The sequence below is a fragment of the Eschrichtius robustus genome, chromosome 20 (genome assembly GCF_028021215.1).
Source record: "Eschrichtius robustus isolate mEscRob2 chromosome 20, mEscRob2.pri, whole genome shotgun sequence".
Lineage (NCBI taxonomy): Eukaryota > Metazoa > Chordata > Mammalia > Artiodactyla > Eschrichtiidae > Eschrichtius > Eschrichtius robustus.
The window spans coordinates 44,493,483-44,511,125 of NC_090843.1; the positions used below are offsets into that span (position 1 = coordinate 44,493,483).

Sequence of the window (17,643 nt, forward strand, 5' to 3'; positions counted from 1 at the left end):
TACTCTTCGTTGTGGTGCGCAGGCTTCTCATTGAGGTGGCTTCTCTTTGTTGTAGAGCACGGGCTCTAGGTGCGCAGGCTTCAGTAGTTGTGGCAAGTGGGCTCAGTAGTTGTGGCTCGCGGGCTCTAGAGCTCAGGCTCAGTAGTTGTGGCGCACTGGCTTAGTTGCTCCGTGGCATGTGGGATCTTCCTGGACCAGGGCTCGAACCCGTGTCCCTTGCATTGGCAGGCAGATTCTTAACCACTGCGCCAACAGGGAAGCCCCTGCTTTAATTATTAAAACAATAAAATATAGTTGATCAGAATAAAAATAATTCACTTACACAGAGTCAATTTAGGATTTCACCTATGAACTGGACTGGAGAGACCTTGATTTGGTGAATTGAGTAGCTTTGATCTTAAAGTAGTATAGGTAGTTGTCTCAGTTTTTTTTTATGGTGGCAATTAATATGTGGTGAAATGGTGTATATTTATATCAAGCAAGTGGAAATCCAAATCAAGGTATTAGTTGCTTAAATGGTAGATGTGGAGTGCCTTGCAGTGTTCTGTTGAGCTGTGTGGCTTTAAAAGTTTATCCTATACCTTTTTTATGACTTGACAGTTAATTTCTTTGTGTTTTAAACCATGTGGTGATTCCAGAAAACATAATGTGAGTTAATTGCACTATTCTTTTTTCAGTCTTCATGGGCCAGGATTTCTAATACCAGGATTATTAAGATGACTAGATGACCAGTTTTACTTTGTACTGTTGGCAAAGTTAATATATGACAGTGTTTAGAACAATGGCTAGTATGCACAAAGCTACATTAAATGTCTTTATTATTACCACCACCACTCTTTGGAGATAAGACAACTCAGAGGGAAAACTGGAGAGAAGTTGATTAACCTGAAAACTGGATAATTGATCCTAAAATTGTGAGATAAGGACATGTAGTCTGTATGTATGGAAGAAGAAACTTCCAGAATAGTAAAAGCTATTGAAATGGAAGCATGTCTCTGAACATGGTATAATGAATATAGAATTGTAAACAAGGAACAGTAGCTCTTTCCCCGGTAATAAGTGGTATATGTGTATTATAATACATTTGGGAAAGATAGGAACATGTAAAGAGAAAAGTCATCTGTCTTTTCTCTTCCTAGAGATAGCCACATCTAATATATTATGTATTTTCTTTTTCTGTAAGAAAATATACACATAAAAATTTGAATCATATTGTACATGCAGTTTTTGAGTCTGTGAAATACACTGAAGTCCTCTGGATTCTTGAATCGGTGTTTGCATCATTGACCATCCTTAGTATCCACTTGTCTTTCTAGTTCACATATCCAGTAGTCCCTTCTTAATAAATCAAGAAAAGGTCTTATATCTGTTGCTTACATTTGCCTTAGTTGTTTAGTCCTCAGTTTACTGCTAGAACAAGCATGTTTTTAGGCTCTAATTTCTAATGTGGAGGGGAAAGAATGGTCACTTGATTAAAGAAGCAGGTCTTTGTGGTGCTGGTTGGTGAAGGGAGGAATCTTTTTAAGATCACATTCAGGTGGGTGGGGTTTTTTAGTTTTTTGTTTTTGCCTCAAATGGTCTCTTTATCCTGACTTCACTCTTTGGGTGTGTAGGAGTTTGTGGCCCTTGTCATCTGGAAATAGAAGTTTGTTCTAGCGCAGTATGTTTGATACGTTTAACAATGTTTTAGTTAAGATACAAATGTGTTACTTTATTTCATTGTTTTGAAGGCATACTTTTTTTTCACATTTAACATCTCTGAAATTGGTATGCTTCTTTCGTTTGGTGACATCTTCCAGTTATAATGGCTCTTTCCTAGTGGTACATAACTAAGGTACTTCGGTGGTGTCACAAATCAGTGAAATGTGCTGATTACTAATTCCCATTATCTGACATCCTGAGACATCCATAAGCTTTATGTATCCCTCTTCCTCTGGTAGTGAATTTTGATAACTGAATAAATATCTCAGTGTATTTTTTTCTGTTCATGATTAGAGCAAACATTTACTATGTGCTGGGTATTATTCTGAGAGTGTGTGTGTGTGTGTGTGTGTGTGTGTGTATAGTGAAGTCATTATATATATAGTCATTTACATGGTAAGATTTATTATATTCTGTAGTTGAATAACTGAAAATATCAGGATATTTAATGTAAGATATCAGGTTATTTCACTTATTAAGTGCTATTAGCCACTGCAACAAACACTTTAAAATATAATTTAATCCTCACAACCCATTTGATGAGAGATATGAAAAATTATTATTTAATCTCATTTTACAAATGAGGAAGCTGAAAATCAGACAGGTTAAATAACTTACCCAGAATTATGACATAAACTGTAAGTGATAGAGCTGGGATTTGAATTCAAGTCTGCCTGACTTCAGTGCCCTTGCTTCTAATGACTATACCATTTCTAGCTTTAGGAACTGTAACTTGGATTTTTTTTTTTTTTTTTTAACTTTTTGATGGAGGTGGGAGGGAGCAAATCGGGCTTTAGGGGTCTCTTTCTATCCTAGGAGACTATAAAATAGTCTGTATCATGTACTCAAAGAGGATAAAATAATTGATTTTTATTCTTTTGCATATTAAGATGGTGATGGAATTTCCTGACAATGTGTTAAATCTCGATGGGCATCAAAATAATGGTGCACAACTAAAGCAGTTCATTCAGGTAATAGTTTTAAAAATTAATGTTTTAAATGGTGTGTGTGTGTGCGTGTGCGCATGTGTGTGTATGTATGTATGTGTGTTTTAAAGAGTCATTTAAAATTTTACCTGTAAGTATTAATTTTGTTTTACCTAGGACTCTTTAGGTCTTAAGATTGCAGTGAGGTTACTTTCTTTTACTATTGCTCCAGGTATATTTACATACCTGTGATGTGAAAGATTTGGTGGTGGTGTGTTATCATTTTACATGTCTGTAAGGCTTTAATTTCACCAGTTTAAATTTAGTTTAAATTTAATTTCCCTGTTTTTAGAAGGTAGGGCAGACAACTTTTCATTGAGAACTTCGTTTTTTTCGGTAGTAATTGTTTTGTTCAGTAAAAAAAATTAATCTTGTATAGTGAATTTTCTGATTTTTATTTAATTGTTTTTTAATTTAATTTTTTACTGAAGTATAGTTGATTTACAATGTTGTGCTAATTTCTGCTGTACAGCACAGTGACTCAGTTATACACATATATATGTTCTTTATATTCTTTTGCATTATGGTTTATCCCAGGAGATTGGATATAGTTCCCTGTGCTATACAGTAGGACCTTGTTGTTTATCCATTCTAAATGTAGTAGTTTGCATCTACTAACCCAAAACTCCCAGTCTTTTTTAATTCTTAAACACTGTGTTACTTTGTAAATACACTATGATCAAGATAAAGGAAGATAAATGGTTACTTTATTTCAAAATTCTATTTCAACTTTTGGAGAAAACTTTGAATTAAAGGTTAATAGTAAATGTGAGAATATCCTTTTTGGGAGTTATCTTTCTCATCTGTTTTTTTTTGGTAAACTGGAGGTATTACTTGTAGTGTGACTATAACTCCATCTAAGTAGAAGTTATTTATGAGTTTTGCCCATTTCTCTACAGCTATGGTTCTCAGTCATTTCTCTTCCTTGTCATAACCCAACAGATAACATTCATATGCACCAGCATTTTAGTTACTCACTGCAGGCTCCTACATAGGTAAGATAGGCCTTGTTCTCTCCCACTAATCCATGACACACCTGCCCATACCTCCAGGTTGAGAATTGCTGCTCTACATGATCACTATCCTAACTTGACTTGTGTAGCTAAACGTAGTGTGTTGCTAAAGGTTGAGAAAAAGACATGGTAAAGCTGCTTTGTGTCTTTATTCTTTTCTCTCTTCTTTCTTTCCTTTCTAAAATGTTTTATTTTAAGTGAGAGTACTAAGCTTAATGCACATTTGACAGGCACTAAATTTCCACATGCAGGGCTTCTTTTTGCTATGCTGGGTCACATACTGCATAGCCCTGGCATCCTAAGTGGAGTTTTTTATACCCTAGATTCTAGAACAGGGGGATTTGTGGAGCAAACTCAGTACAGCACGGACAAGGCCGACTGCCTTGCCTTACTGACTCAGTTGCAGATAGAGATGGCAAGCCCTGCCCAGGCTGTACTCACTGCACAAGGATAGGAACCAGAAAGAGTGGTGAAAGAGTCATTTCATGTCTTTCTTACGAACTCTTCTTTATTTTTCTTTCCCTCTTCTCTCAGCGACATAGTATGCTTAAGCAGCAAGATCTAAGTATTGCCATGGTGGTGACATCACGTGAAGTCTTAAGCGCACTTTCTCAGCTTGTCCCATGTGTTGGTTGTCGTCGAAGTGTGGAGCGCCTCTTTTCCCAGCTTGTAGAGTCTGGAAATCCTGCCCTTGAACCCCTGACAGTGGGGTCCAAGGGAGTCCTATCTGTAACTCGAAGCTGCATGACTGATGCAAAGAAGCTTTATACATTATTTTATGTACATGGGTGAGTATAATCAATTAGGAAACAATGAGTTTGTTAAATATTTAAACTTGGTGACAGTGGTAGCTTTTTTTCTAAATTTGGTTGGGGCAAAGCTTGAGTCCAGATTCAACACTTTTATTGAGTAACTTCTATGTGCCAGTGACTGTAAAGTTTCTTTTCTCATGTGGGGAGAGGCAGGCAGTAAACAAATACATAATTTGTCAAGGATGTTAAGTTACAATACAAAGACAAACCAGTAAGGGAGATAGACAATGAGTGGGTAGAATTCTTATGGAGAGTGGTCAGGGAAGGCCTCTCTGATAAAATGACATTGAATATAGACTTGAATGAAGTGAGTGAGTGAACCATGTAGATATCTGGGGGAAGGCAAAGAAGGAGCAGCAAGTGTAAAGGTTCAGAGGTTGGAGTTTTCCTGGAATGTTTGAAGAACAGCAAGGGAGCCATTGCGGCTGGAGCCAGATGAATGAAGGGAATGGTAATAAAAGATGAGGACACAGGAGTACTAAAAGGCCTAATTATGGAGTGCCATCTTGAGGTCTTTTTTTTTTTTTAACTCTGAGATGGGAAGATTTGGGAAGGTTTTGAGCAGAGGAATACATGGTCTCCCTTGAAGTTTTGCTTACTGTCACCTCTGTGTTGAGAATAAGTAGAAGGGTCATGGAAGGGTGGAGAAACAGGCTTGTTTAATAGTCCATGCAAGAAATAATAGTGACCAGTATAGTGGCCACGGAGATAATGAGAAATGGTTGGATCCTGGTTATATTTTGAGGAATGAGCCAACAGGATTTTTGGGTAGATTGGATGTGGAGGAGGGCATCAAGGATGATTCCCAGATTTGGGGTCTGAAGAGCAGGACAGGTGGTTTCCATTGACTGAGGTGGGTAGGACTGGAGGAGGGAGGAGCAGTTTTGCAGAACTCACTTTTGGATGTGTTCATTTGGGATAGCAGCTGGGTGTCCAGGTAGAGTTCAGAGAGTTGTGGCCTAGAGATATAAATTTGTGTCATCAACATATATACAGTATTTATATGTATATTTAAACCCATGAGATGAGATGTGATCACCAAAGGGTAAGTGTAAATAGGAAAAGAGAAGAGGTCTGAAGGCCAAACCTACTTAGAGGTGGTGGTAAAGACTTTGGATTTTTACTCTGCCTGAGAAAAGAAGCCTTGGAGGGTTTTTGAATAGAGAAATAACATAATGTGATTTTTGTTTTGAAAAGATGACTGGCTGCTAAGTGAAACTTAGTGTGTAAAGGCAAACTGTAGAAGCAAAGAGACCATTTGGGAGGCCAGCTGTTGCAGTGGACTAAGCTAGAGAGGCGAGTTGGACAAGGGTGGTAATGGTGGAGGTGATGAGAAGTGATTTGATTCTGAATATATTTAAAAGTTAGAGTTGACAAGCTTTGCTGATTGGATGGATGCAGGGTTTGGATAGTTAGCCTTATGTATTTCTATATTTGCATAAAATTTCTGTTGAAGGCTCCTCATCAAGGATAGTGTATGTTTATTTTATTTTATCTTTTATTGTTTCCTTTTTTTTTTTTGGCCGCACTACGTGGCTTGTGGGATTTTATAATAGTTCCCCGACCAGGGATTGAACCCGGGCTCTCAGCAGTGAGAGCACGGAGTCCTAACCACTGGACCGCCAGGGAATTCCCAAGGATAGTGTATGTTTAGATATCTAATGTTTGGACAGTGGAGTATGGCTGAGAGTCAGGTAGTAATCAGTCGTAAAATATTTGAGTGCCAGGCACACTGCTAGATACAATGCAGATGCAGGGATGAATGAGACAGATGTAGTCTAGGGGCAAGAGTATGTTGAATAGGGCAGGTCTTCAACGTTTCGATAGGCTGGGAATGGAAAGGGAATATAAATGTACCGACTCTTGGGTTAGAGTTTGATGAGAAATTTTCAAAGTAAGTGATGTGTCTAATACTTTAAATATACTTCTCACTAAAAGGCATAGAGATTTTGAAAATTCTAAAGAAAAGTTAATATTAATCAAACCTTTAATGGTTTATTTTTAATTAGGTCCAAACTAAATGACATGATAGATGCTATTCCAAAAAGTAAAAAGAACAAGAGATGTCAGTTGCACTCCTTAGATACGCACAAACCAAAACCTTTGGGGTAAGTAGAATTGATTATCAGGATACTTTGTCAGTGTTAAGATTATAAATGTTGATCACATTTGGTAAAAAGAAAAGAAACCCTGCTAGTTTTATTTCATTAATTGTTTACACTGTAACGTAAAAACCATATAATTGGTCAAAATAAATATGTCTCCTGGTTCTGTAGGCCTTTTTGCATTGGGACTATATAGGTTTGATTTTTTTTTTTAAGTGTTTTTTTTTCCTTGTATTAAATATGTTTCAGAGAAAGGAGGTTGAGATCTTTGTGGAAATTTATGTAGCCAATATTAAATTTTTCAAAGTAGTGGTATCATTTTTTTAATCTATGTACTAGTCATAATGTATAAATTATTTTTCTTGTCTTTCTTGTCTCTAGGTCTCCCTAGTAATTTATCAAGGATTTAAAAAAAAATCTTGAATCAGTTATAGCAATGTGAATTTATGTAACTAACTTGCAGTTTTCTTCTTGGTTAGGAGCTACGGTGTCCATGGCTGCTTCTGCCCCCCATCTCCTAGCACAGTGTCACAGTTGCCCCTTCAAAATTGCTTGGGGTTGGGGGTGGTAAGGAGAAGCAGTGGAATTTGAAGGGAGTTTCTAAGAAGTAACTTTTGTTTGGGGGGAGAATGGGATGATGTAAAACTACACTTCTGAATTAATTTTAAAAATTAGTTTTTTTGGATATCTCATTAGTAGTGTTGACACCATTGTTAAATTGATATTTTCCTCTCTGGTAAAAAGACCTAGATGACCAGGTGGTGGTGTGTTAATAGTTAATAATCTTTTTTTTTTTTTTTTCTATACTCAGGAACAAAAAAGTTTTTAAACTTTTATTATGAAAACTGTCAAACACATAGAAAAGTAGAGAGACTATACAAGGACCCTCTTACCCCCAAATACCTTCACCCAGACTCCGTAGTTATCAAGATTTGCCACATTTATTTCATTTGTTCACCTTTTCCTTTGCTGAAGTATTTTAAAGCAAGTTCCAGGCATTATGTTATTTTACTACTACATATTTCCACATTCATCTCTAAATACAGTGACATTTTCCTTCATGACAGTGCCATTGTAACACCTAACAAAACTTTTAACTATAATAATCTAATACCCAGTTCATATTCAGCTTTCCCCAACTCTCTCTAAAAGTGTCTTCTTACACTGATTTGTTAGAATCAAGATCTAAACAAGAACCACACATTATATGATTTCTAAATGTGAGAGCTCTGAACCCAGTAAAGCTCTACACAACCTAAAGTGCTTATCTAAGGATAATTATTTCATATACCTGATTTACCAATATCTTTAAAGAATTCCTGACTTTCTGAATGCAGAATCCATTCTAATTTTCTCATTAGACAGTAACCTTTTCTGAATAACCTGTTGACTAAAGCCACAGCGTAGTATGATATAATACAAAGGCTGCCTTCTATGTTTTTGTTATGAATATTCTTCATTGAGGAGCTGAAAAGCAACAGCTACCCCAACATCTTAAACATCTATGCTCATTGCCACCTTCCTTCAAAGACCAGTCCTTCCACTTTTGCTCCGGATTCCAACTCTTCTCTTTTTCTCCCTGACTTTGCTTCGTCAATTATCTACTTTTATTAAATTGACATACAGCTATGTTTTCCTATATTTCAGCTTAAAAACAAAAAACAAACCTCCACAGACTTCACGTCCTGCTTCAGCTCTAGCCCCACCACATGGGAAGACAAATGTTTTGGAAGGCTGTTTGCTGAGTTATGCAGTCAGTGTGAATGGAGTTAGTTAAGCAACACCTCCTAAGGTAGCTTCAGTTATTCCCACATGCCATGTGGATAGCCGGCCAGAGAGTATAGTCTGCTTAGCCAAGACTTCTCCTCCGCTTTGGATGGTCACTGCCATTCTGTGCTACTATGACTTTTCTTTTTATATTTTCCTTGTGTTGTTCCCCCCTTTCTCTCTTTAGATTTTCTTCAGGGGAAAGTGTAATACAGTTAATTAGCTTTTAGCCTAATCAGTAGTAACAATCTAGTTCAGTCTTCCTGAGAGTATTCTCACATTCATGCAAGTAAACCAAGTTATTGTCTGTCTGGGAGTAAGTGTGAGGTCTGAAAGAAAGGTCTAGGCCAGAGTTGTAGGCCTGTAGCTGATGAATGATATACGGTTGACTCTTTTTTTTTAAATTAATTAATTTATTTGGCTGCGTCGGGTCTTGGTCGCGGCGCGTGGGATCTTCGTTGGGGCATGTGGGATCTTTTGTTGGGGCATGCGGGATCTTCGTTGCAGCGCGCAGGCTTCAGAGCGCCTGGGCTCAGCAGTTGTGGTGCGCGGGCTTAGTTGCCTTGTGGCAAGTGGGAATCTTAGTTCTCCAACCAGGGATCGAACCCGCATCCCCTGCATTGGAAAGCAGATTCTTAACCACTGGACCACCAGGGAAGCCCCTACAGTTGACTCTTGAACAGTACAGGGGTTAGGAGCACCGACCCTCCACGCAATGGAAAATTTGAGTGTAACTTCTAGTTGGCCCTTTGTATACATGGTTCCTTCGTATCCTCAGATTCCACGAACTGCAAATTGTGTAGTACTGTGGTACTTACTACTGAAAAAAATCCGTGCATAAGTGGACCTGCGCAATTCAGCCTCATGTTGTTCAACTGAATAAGATCACCTAGAGGAAGAGTAGAGTAGTAGAAAGGAATGCTGAGGAATTCAGTTTAATGGTAGAAAGAATAAGCCTAAAGAAACTCGAGAAAGAATCGCCAGGGAGGTAGGAGGAAGCCAAGGGAAAAGAGTATGGGGCGGGGAGGTGGGGGGCGGTGGTTGGTAAGCTGTGTTGAAGGTTGCTGAGTTATCAAGGACCCAAAAGTGTCTGTTGGTTATAGCAACACTGAGATAATTGTTGATCTTGATGAGCAGATCTGTGGTTGAATGGAAACAATCTAGATCAGCATGGGTAGAAAAGTGCATGCAATGCAAGGTTGTAATGGGTTGAACTGTGAGTGGAAGGTGTGGGAGTAGAACAAGGAAGTGAAAAGACTTCCTTTTTTAGAGAGCTTGATCTTGAAAGGAAGGAGTGATATAAAGACATTTGGTCTGTAGAGATTATGGATAAAATCTTGATTTGAGCTGTAGAATTTTTTTTCAAGCTTTTTCTAGAATAATGCTTTCACATTCTGATGGTATAATAATCATTCCCCGGCTCTGATTTCATGAACCTTTTCCTCAATAATGAGAACTTGAGTTTGAGAGTTACTCAGTTTTAGATTATGGATCACTCAGGCATAGAAAATTGCAAATTTGGGAGATGAGGATAGAAGGATATAACATGCAAGGCAGAGCAGGAGTTGAGGTTTTTGTTTCAAAAATAAGGGACATTGATCCTTGGCCCGAGCCCTTGTGAGATGGGAGTAGGGAGCTGAATTGTACGTATGACCTTACAGGGTGGGCAGGGGGTTGAGAAATACTTATTTAGCTATATAGAGTAGGTTAAGTAAAGATTCAGAAGTTTTACCATCTCAAGCATCCCAGGTAATGAATTTCTAGGACTGTAGTGAGACCCTGCAGAAGAACAGGCAGGAGCCAGTTGTTCAGAATCATGAAAAATCAAGAAGACTATCATTGAACGGAATATAGAAACATATTTCTCTTGGAATGCACATCTGCAACAAAGCAAAATGCATGACCAGCACCGCATTGCAACCTGTGGGGGAGGGAGAGTCTGGGAAGTTTTTAGTAAGTTTTTAAAAAATTATTTGTATAGGACTTACTACTAATTTAGGCTGTGTAAAGTGTTCATCTTAGTATGCTATCTTTATTTTAGTAAATATAAAAATTTCTTTACCATAATTAGATTAATCTGTGACTTTCCCAGTTACTTGTAAATGTGAAGATAGATAAGAATTTTGTTGCCATGGGCTAGCTATAAAATCACATTAAGTAGATCAGCACTTGTTAGTATTTTCAATTTGTGGAAGATTGATCCATGTTTATAGGTGAAAATATTTTATCATTTTTTTTCAGCCCTTTTGACTTTAAAACATTCCAAGTAGATTTGCTCATAAAATGCTTAGTGTGTTAACCAGTTACTATCTTGATAAGTGTAAATGTTGTTAAATTATATCAGGTAAACTTAATAGTTGAGCAGAAGTTTTTGTATAAAGATATGAGCACCTGTCTAAGTAACATTTTAATATGGTTAAATATGTAATTATATACCAATTTGCAGACTTACCCTACTAATATCTTAATGTATTAAAGAGTTGATGATTTTAATTTAGACTATAGAAATTACTCCTTCAGATTATCTCAGTGTCACTAAGCTTTGTACTGTGCTGTACTACAGTGAAGGGAGCAGTAGCAGTGTCAGTTCAGAGAAGTTAAGTACAGATAAGAGAAGTAGTGAAGACCACAGGAAGGACAGCAAGTGTAGGATCATTTTCCATTATGGACCTTTCCAGGGAACAGCCAGGTAAAATCAAGCAATCCTTTACTCACCTTTTTTAAATGTTTTACCCTTGTATATTCCTTCTTCTCACTAAGATTTGTTTCTTTCTGCAGAGGTTGTTGGATGGACGTATGGGAACTAATGTCCCAAGAATGCAGGGATGAAGTAGTTTTAATTGACTCTAGTTGTCTTTTAGAAACACTAGAAACGTATCTGCGAAAACACAGGTAAGTCCAAAGATCATCATGGTGTAGTTGGAAGGTGTCTTAGCTGTCAGTCATCCAGACTGACCTGTCACTGACCTTCTTCACATAATAGTACTCCAGCCTTCCCGTTAATACCTGACATGAGGCGGAGTTTAATGTTAGGGTAGGCAGTTCCTTTATAGGATGACTCTCAGTGTTGGCCGTCTTGTGTTAGGCCAGCATTTCCATTTTTTGTAATTTCTACCTGTTAGTTCCAGGCCAGCTGTTCAAGAAACGCAAAATAACTGTAAGTCAAGTAAAGTGTACTTAATCACTGTGGGAATTCTAGTACTCCTTGTTTTTATGATAGAAGCATTTCATGATGTCATTTTTCAAAATTAAAGTTAAAATAGCAGCTTTTACTTAGTAATATTTTGAATTATTTTTTCTTTAATTGTCAAGACCTAAAAATAGAGTTGGAATTCATGTGCTTCCCGTACTATAAAAGTAACTTCAGATTTTTCTTTTTAGAATACTACTTTACAAAGGAATTTTCTAAGTGTCATTAACATTTGGAAATTCGTAGGGAGGGAGAGTGCAGTAGGAAAGGAAACTGGTAAGGGAGCCATCTAGAGATGGCGTTCTTGGGGGGGAGTTGTACTGTTTTCATATAAATTTGTCACATGTTGGGTTTGTGGTTGTGTGTTCTTTGACTTTGGGAGAGATATACACAATTACTTTGGGGACACTTCTAGAAAGCATATGTAAATAATAAAAACTGGCATTATCAAGATTGGTGTTTATATGGCAATGAGCTAATGACTTTACCTGCATACTAAGTTTATTAAGTGTTTTTTTTTTATTTAGAATTACAAACTTTCTTGTTTTTTGCCTTAGTTGATTATACCCAAGAGAGTAGAGAATATCTTTCTTGTTTTTTGCCTTAGTTGATTATACCCAAGAGAGTAGAGAATATGTCAATTATTTGGAGTTTGGGAGGGGGATTTTTAACCGTAAAACATAAATGTATAGGTCCGTTATGGATTCTTTTCTCTTTCAATATGAATTGATCCTTGTATTCAATATGAATTGGTCCCCAAAAGATAGCATTTTGGGGTGATAAATTACTAGTTACTATAGCTAATGTTTTGGAATTTCCTATATTGTTTTTAGATATTTCCTGTGTTTAGGGGGCAGTAATTTATAAGAAAGGTGGAGTCCTTTTTTTTTATTTTTTATTTATTTATTTATGGCTGTGTTGGGTCTTCGTTTCTGTGCGAGGGCTTTCTCCAGTTGCGGCAAGCGGGGGCCACTCTTCATCGCGGTGCGCGGGCCTCTCACTATCGCGGCCTCTCTTGTTGCGGAGCACAGGCTCCAGACGTGCAGGCTCAGTAATTGTGGCTCACGGGCCTAGTTGCTCCGCGGCATGTGGGATCTTCCCAGACCAGGGCTCGAACCCGTGTCCCCTGCATTGGCAGGCAGACTCTCAACCACTGCGCCACCAGGGAAGCCCCTGGAGTCCATTTTATAAATATGTTAAGGATGAGGGGAGAAGTACAATTAAGACAGCAATTAAGGGAGGTTGCATTGAATCTGGGTTCTACTGATTATAACTTTGTACAAGTTACTTTTCTGTGCATCAGTGTTTTTCTTCTTTAAGACAAAAATAATGATAGAAATGGTCTTAATAGGATTTATTATAAGATTAGATTTGTCGTGAGGATTGATGATACATGATAAGACTTAACTTAGAACAATATCTGGCGCACAGTAAGCACATCCCTGAACCTTTGCATGCCAGATTTGCAAGTCCTTGTTAATCTTGTGTATCTAGTTCTTGTTTTAGGTACAGGTTGAGTTTTTGAGGTGCAGTCAGTTGAAAATGATTTCTAAACGTCTGAATAATGGACCCTCTTGGCACTTCTACTTTATTTAGGGGACTTTTCTGAGCACTGAATAATAAAGATTTTATAACACTATTTAGCCAGTTAAATATTATGATAGTACATTATTAGAAATGAGGTGTTAGGAAACTGAAACCTCTGAATTAAGAAAATTTTTTAAATTTGTGTGCAAGGTTACTTTTGAAAACAGAAAAATCACTTTCATTCTTGAGGCTTACATATAAATTTTTAAATTGCTGTTTACTTATGCTTATGTTACTTATGATTACGTACAAACATATTAGACTGAGGACTTAAAGCAGTAAGATATGGGGAAAATATTTCAAGTTTCATTTTGGTACTGTATGACATTTAACCATTTATTTACTCAAAAATCTAAACTTACCATTATAGCCTGAAAACGTGGAAGTATTTTTATTTCTGTGTCCGTGACCATTTCTCCCACCAAGGGGAAGATTTTTTTAAATTGTGATAAAAAAACATAACTTATACTTGCCCTCTTAACAGTTTTTAAGTGTTCAGTACAGTATTGTTAACTATTTGCTCATTGTTGTACAGTGGATCTCTAGAATTTTTTCATGTAGCATGACTGAAGCTATACCACATCCATTGAACAATAACTCCTCCTTTACCCCTCCCCTCACCCACTGCAAGCCACCATTCTCTTTTTTGTTACTTTCAGTTCAGTTACTTTATATAACTCACGTGAGTGGAATCATGCAGTGTTTTGTCTTTTTGTGTCTGACTTATTTCACTTAGCATAATGTCCATAAGGTTCATCCATGTTGTAACGGATGACAGAATTTTCTTCTTTTTTGAGGATGAATAATGTCCCATTGTATGTATACACCACATTCACCTGTCAGTGGACATTTAGGTTGTTCCCACATCTTGGCTATTGTGAACAATGCTGCAGTGAACCATGAGTGTGTGCAAAAAGCTCTTCGAGATCCTGTTTTTAATTCTTTTGTATATATTCCCAGAACTGGGATTGCTGGATTATATGATAGTTCTGTGTTTAATTTTTTGAAGAAATGCTATGCTATTGGATTGGCCAAAAAGTTCATTCTGGTTTTTCTGTACGATGTCACGGAAAAACCCAAACGAACTTTTTGGCCAACCCCATATAATATTTGCCATGCTGGCAGCACCATTTTACAATCCCATCAACAGTGTGCAAGGGTTCCAGTTTCTCCAGATCCTTGCCAACACTTGTTATTTTCTGATTTTTTGATAGTGGCCACACAGTGGGTTTGAGGTGATATTGTGTGGTTTTGATTTGCATTTCCCTGATGATTAGTGATGTTGAGCATTTTGTCATATGCTTATTAGTTATTTGTATATCTTCTTTGGAGAAATGTCTATTCATGTCCTTTGTCCATTTTTTAATCAGGTTTTTTTGTTTGTTTGTTTTGTTGTTGAGTTGTAAGAGTTCTTTTTTTTTTTTTTTAAATGCTCCTTCTATTTTTTTTTTTTAAATTTATTTTATTAAATTTATTTTATTTTTGGCTGCGTTAGGTCTTTGTTGCTGCGCGCGGGCTTTCTCTAGTTGTGGCGAGCGGGGGCTACTCTTCCTCGTGGTGTGCGGGCTTCTCATTGCGGTGGCTTCTCTTGTTGCAGAGCACGGGCTCTAGATGCGCGGGCTTCAGTAGTTGTGGCATGCGGGCTCAGTAGTTGTGGCTCGCGGCTCTAGAGCACAGGCTCAGTAGTTGTGGCGCACGGGCTTAGTTGCTCCGCGGCATGTGGGATCTTCCCGGACCAGAACTCGAACCCGTGTCCCCTGCATTGGCAGGCGGGTTCTTAACCACTGCACCACCAGGGAAGCCCAAGAGTTCTTTATTTATTCTGGATGTTAACCCCTTATTCCAGTATATGGTTTGTAAATATTTTCTCCATTCCATAGGTTGTCCTTCACTCTGTTCATTGTTTCCTTTGCTACACAGAAGTTTTTAAGTTTGATATAGTCTCATTTATCTTATTTTTTCTTTTGTTCCCTGTGCTTTTGATGCCATATCCAAGAAATCATCATCTATTCCATTATTATGTTTTCTTCTAGGAGTTTTATAGTTTCAGGTCTTAATGTTTAGGTCTTTAACCCATTTTGAGTTAATTTTTGTATATTTCTGTGTCTATTTTTTAAACATTAGTGAAACATAATGATTTAACTTTACTTGTCAACATTATTGCCTCTGTTTACAAAATGGGCTTAGAGCTTCTGTTTTAACATATATTCATTTCATTTCACGTCCATCCTTAAAGAAGCCTTCTGCAATTCCCATAACTAGAATTCAACTTTCGTGTGTGCATGCATGCATACACACACACACACGCACGCACACACACAGTGGACTACTACTCAGCCATAGAAAAGAATGAAATAATGCCATTTGCAGCAACATGGATGGACCTAGAGATTATCATACTACGTGAAGTAAATCAGAAAGACAAATACCATAGGATATCACTTGTATGTGGAATCTAAAATATGATACAATGAAACATTTACAAAACAGAAACAGGCTCACAGACGTAGAAAACAAATCTATGGTTACCGAAGGGTGAAGGGAATAGAGGAGGGATAAATTAGGAGTTTGGGATTAGCAGATACAAACTACTATATAGAAAATAGATAAACACAAGGTCCTACTGTCTAGCACAGGGAACAATATTCAATATTCTGTAATAAACCTTAATGGAAAAGAATATGAAAAGGAACATATATATTTATATATCTGAATCACTTTGCTGTACACCAGAAGCTAACACAACATTGTAAGTCAACTGTACTTCAATTAAAAAAAAAAAAATGTAGTCCATTATATATCTGGTGTGTATAGGGGGGCGGGGTAGAGTAGGGGAACCATGAAGGGAGAGGTGAATCTTGGGAAATAAGGCTGGATATAGTACATTGGGTAAGAGAAGTCACTGAAGGCCTTAATGGGTTTGAACTTTATTCGTAGACAGTGGGGAGGTTTTTAAGCTGAGAGTGAGGTAATGAGATTTGTTTAAAAAAATTATTTTGGTATGAGAGATGCATTAGAGCTAGTAAGAGTGGAAGCAGGGAAACCTGTTAAGAAGCATTTTTAAAAATTGTCTAGGCAATTGAAAAGAATTGACCTTCAAGAGAATTTTAGAAAGAATTGATACCAATTGGCTCCACCCCTAAAAGCAGGACCTAAGGAGGAGTTAGAATTAACTGAGGTTTCATTCTGGGTGACTGTGTGAATGGTGATTTCTTTCTTTTTTATTTCATTTTATTTTATTTTATTTATTTATTTTTTAACATCTTTATTGGAGTATAATTGCTTTACAATGGTGTGTTAGTTTCTGCTTTATAACAAAGTGAATCAGCTACAGGTATACATACATCCCCATATTGAATGGTGATTTCTTTTTTCTTTTTTTTTTTTTTTATTCTTGTAGGTCTAGCTTTTTTTTTTTTTTCACACACACACACTGTCTTTTATTTTTACAAGAGATAAATAGACTGACACCAAGCATTGTACATGGATGACCACAACAAAAGCAACAATGATTGCAATTACCAAACATGAAACTGAATGGTGATTTCTTAACACAGATGGAAGGGAACATAGGAAGGGAACTGTGTTGCCCTTGGTTTTGGACAACAAATTTAATGTGTTGCCTTTTGGACATCTGTGTTGCCGCCCATTTTTTCTGTATGGGTCTGGCCCTCAGGCAAGGACAGAGACTTGAGCAGAGCTGTAGAGTCGAGAGTCAGACATGTTGACTGAAGCTATGGGAATAGATGAGCTCATCTGGGTAGATGAATCTAAATCAAAGAGAGCAAAATTTTCTCATTCCACCACAGCTGATCTTCTCAGAGTTATGAATATTGTGAGCCTGGCTTTTTCGCCAGACCGAATTCTTCCTTATTTCAGGAATTCAAAAATAAAGAAATAAGGCTTTATTCTTTTTTCTTTTCTGATTGAATAGTGAATTATATGTATATGATATGTTACTGTTGATTTTATTTGCATTTCTTTGATTACTATTGATGCTGTTTATAGTGGAATATATTGCCCACCACCTTAAGTTACTTCTCTGTAAATTGCTCGGTCATAGTCATAATTCTATTATTTGTGAGTTATTTTCAATTGTTTATAAAGTTGTGTTTAAAAAAAATGGTTTCTAAAAGAAAACTTTTCTACATCCTTCTACATTTACATGCTCTTCTGTACTTTTACCACATTATGTACAGTTAAGTTTAAACCACATTTCTACATATATGTTGTCTGTATTATGACTGAGTGTTGAGAAACATGCATTTTCTTTTGGAGGAAAGAATTTGACATTTTGGAAATTACCAGTAAAGTAAAAATTACATGTACCACTTTCCCATTCTTCTTGCCCTTCCCACCCCACATGCTTAGCTAGTGATGTATTAAAATGTAAAAATTTGAATCAAGGTTTACTGGCTGAAGATACCAACTATCTTCAGAGGCTGAAAGGAGAGGGATCCTAGAGTCATTGGTTGGTAGCCT

General features: G+C 37.1%; 1 protein-coding gene across 11 annotated transcripts in view; it reads left to right on the plus strand.

Annotated features, from left to right (window-relative positions):
* GGNBP2 (gametogenetin binding protein 2) overlaps nucleotides 1–17,643 on the plus strand; it is a 31,350-nt gene that overhangs the window by 5,302 nt on the left and 8,405 nt on the right. For 7 of the 11 annotated variants that reach the window (XM_068530258.1, XM_068530263.1, XM_068530262.1 and 4 more), the window contains exons 3-7: nucleotides 2,592–2,672; nucleotides 4,235–4,488; nucleotides 6,522–6,620; nucleotides 10,948–11,073; nucleotides 11,163–11,276. In XM_068530258.1, the coding sequence (XP_068386359.1) occupies nucleotides 2,592–2,672; nucleotides 4,235–4,488; nucleotides 6,522–6,620; nucleotides 10,948–11,073; nucleotides 11,163–11,276 (674 nt within the window). The remainder of the gene's footprint in view (nucleotides 1–2,591; nucleotides 2,673–4,234; nucleotides 4,489–6,521; nucleotides 6,621–10,947; nucleotides 11,074–11,162; nucleotides 11,277–17,643) is intronic. The other 4 variants (XM_068530265.1, XM_068530267.1, XM_068530266.1 and 1 more) reach the window with 1 other exon arrangement.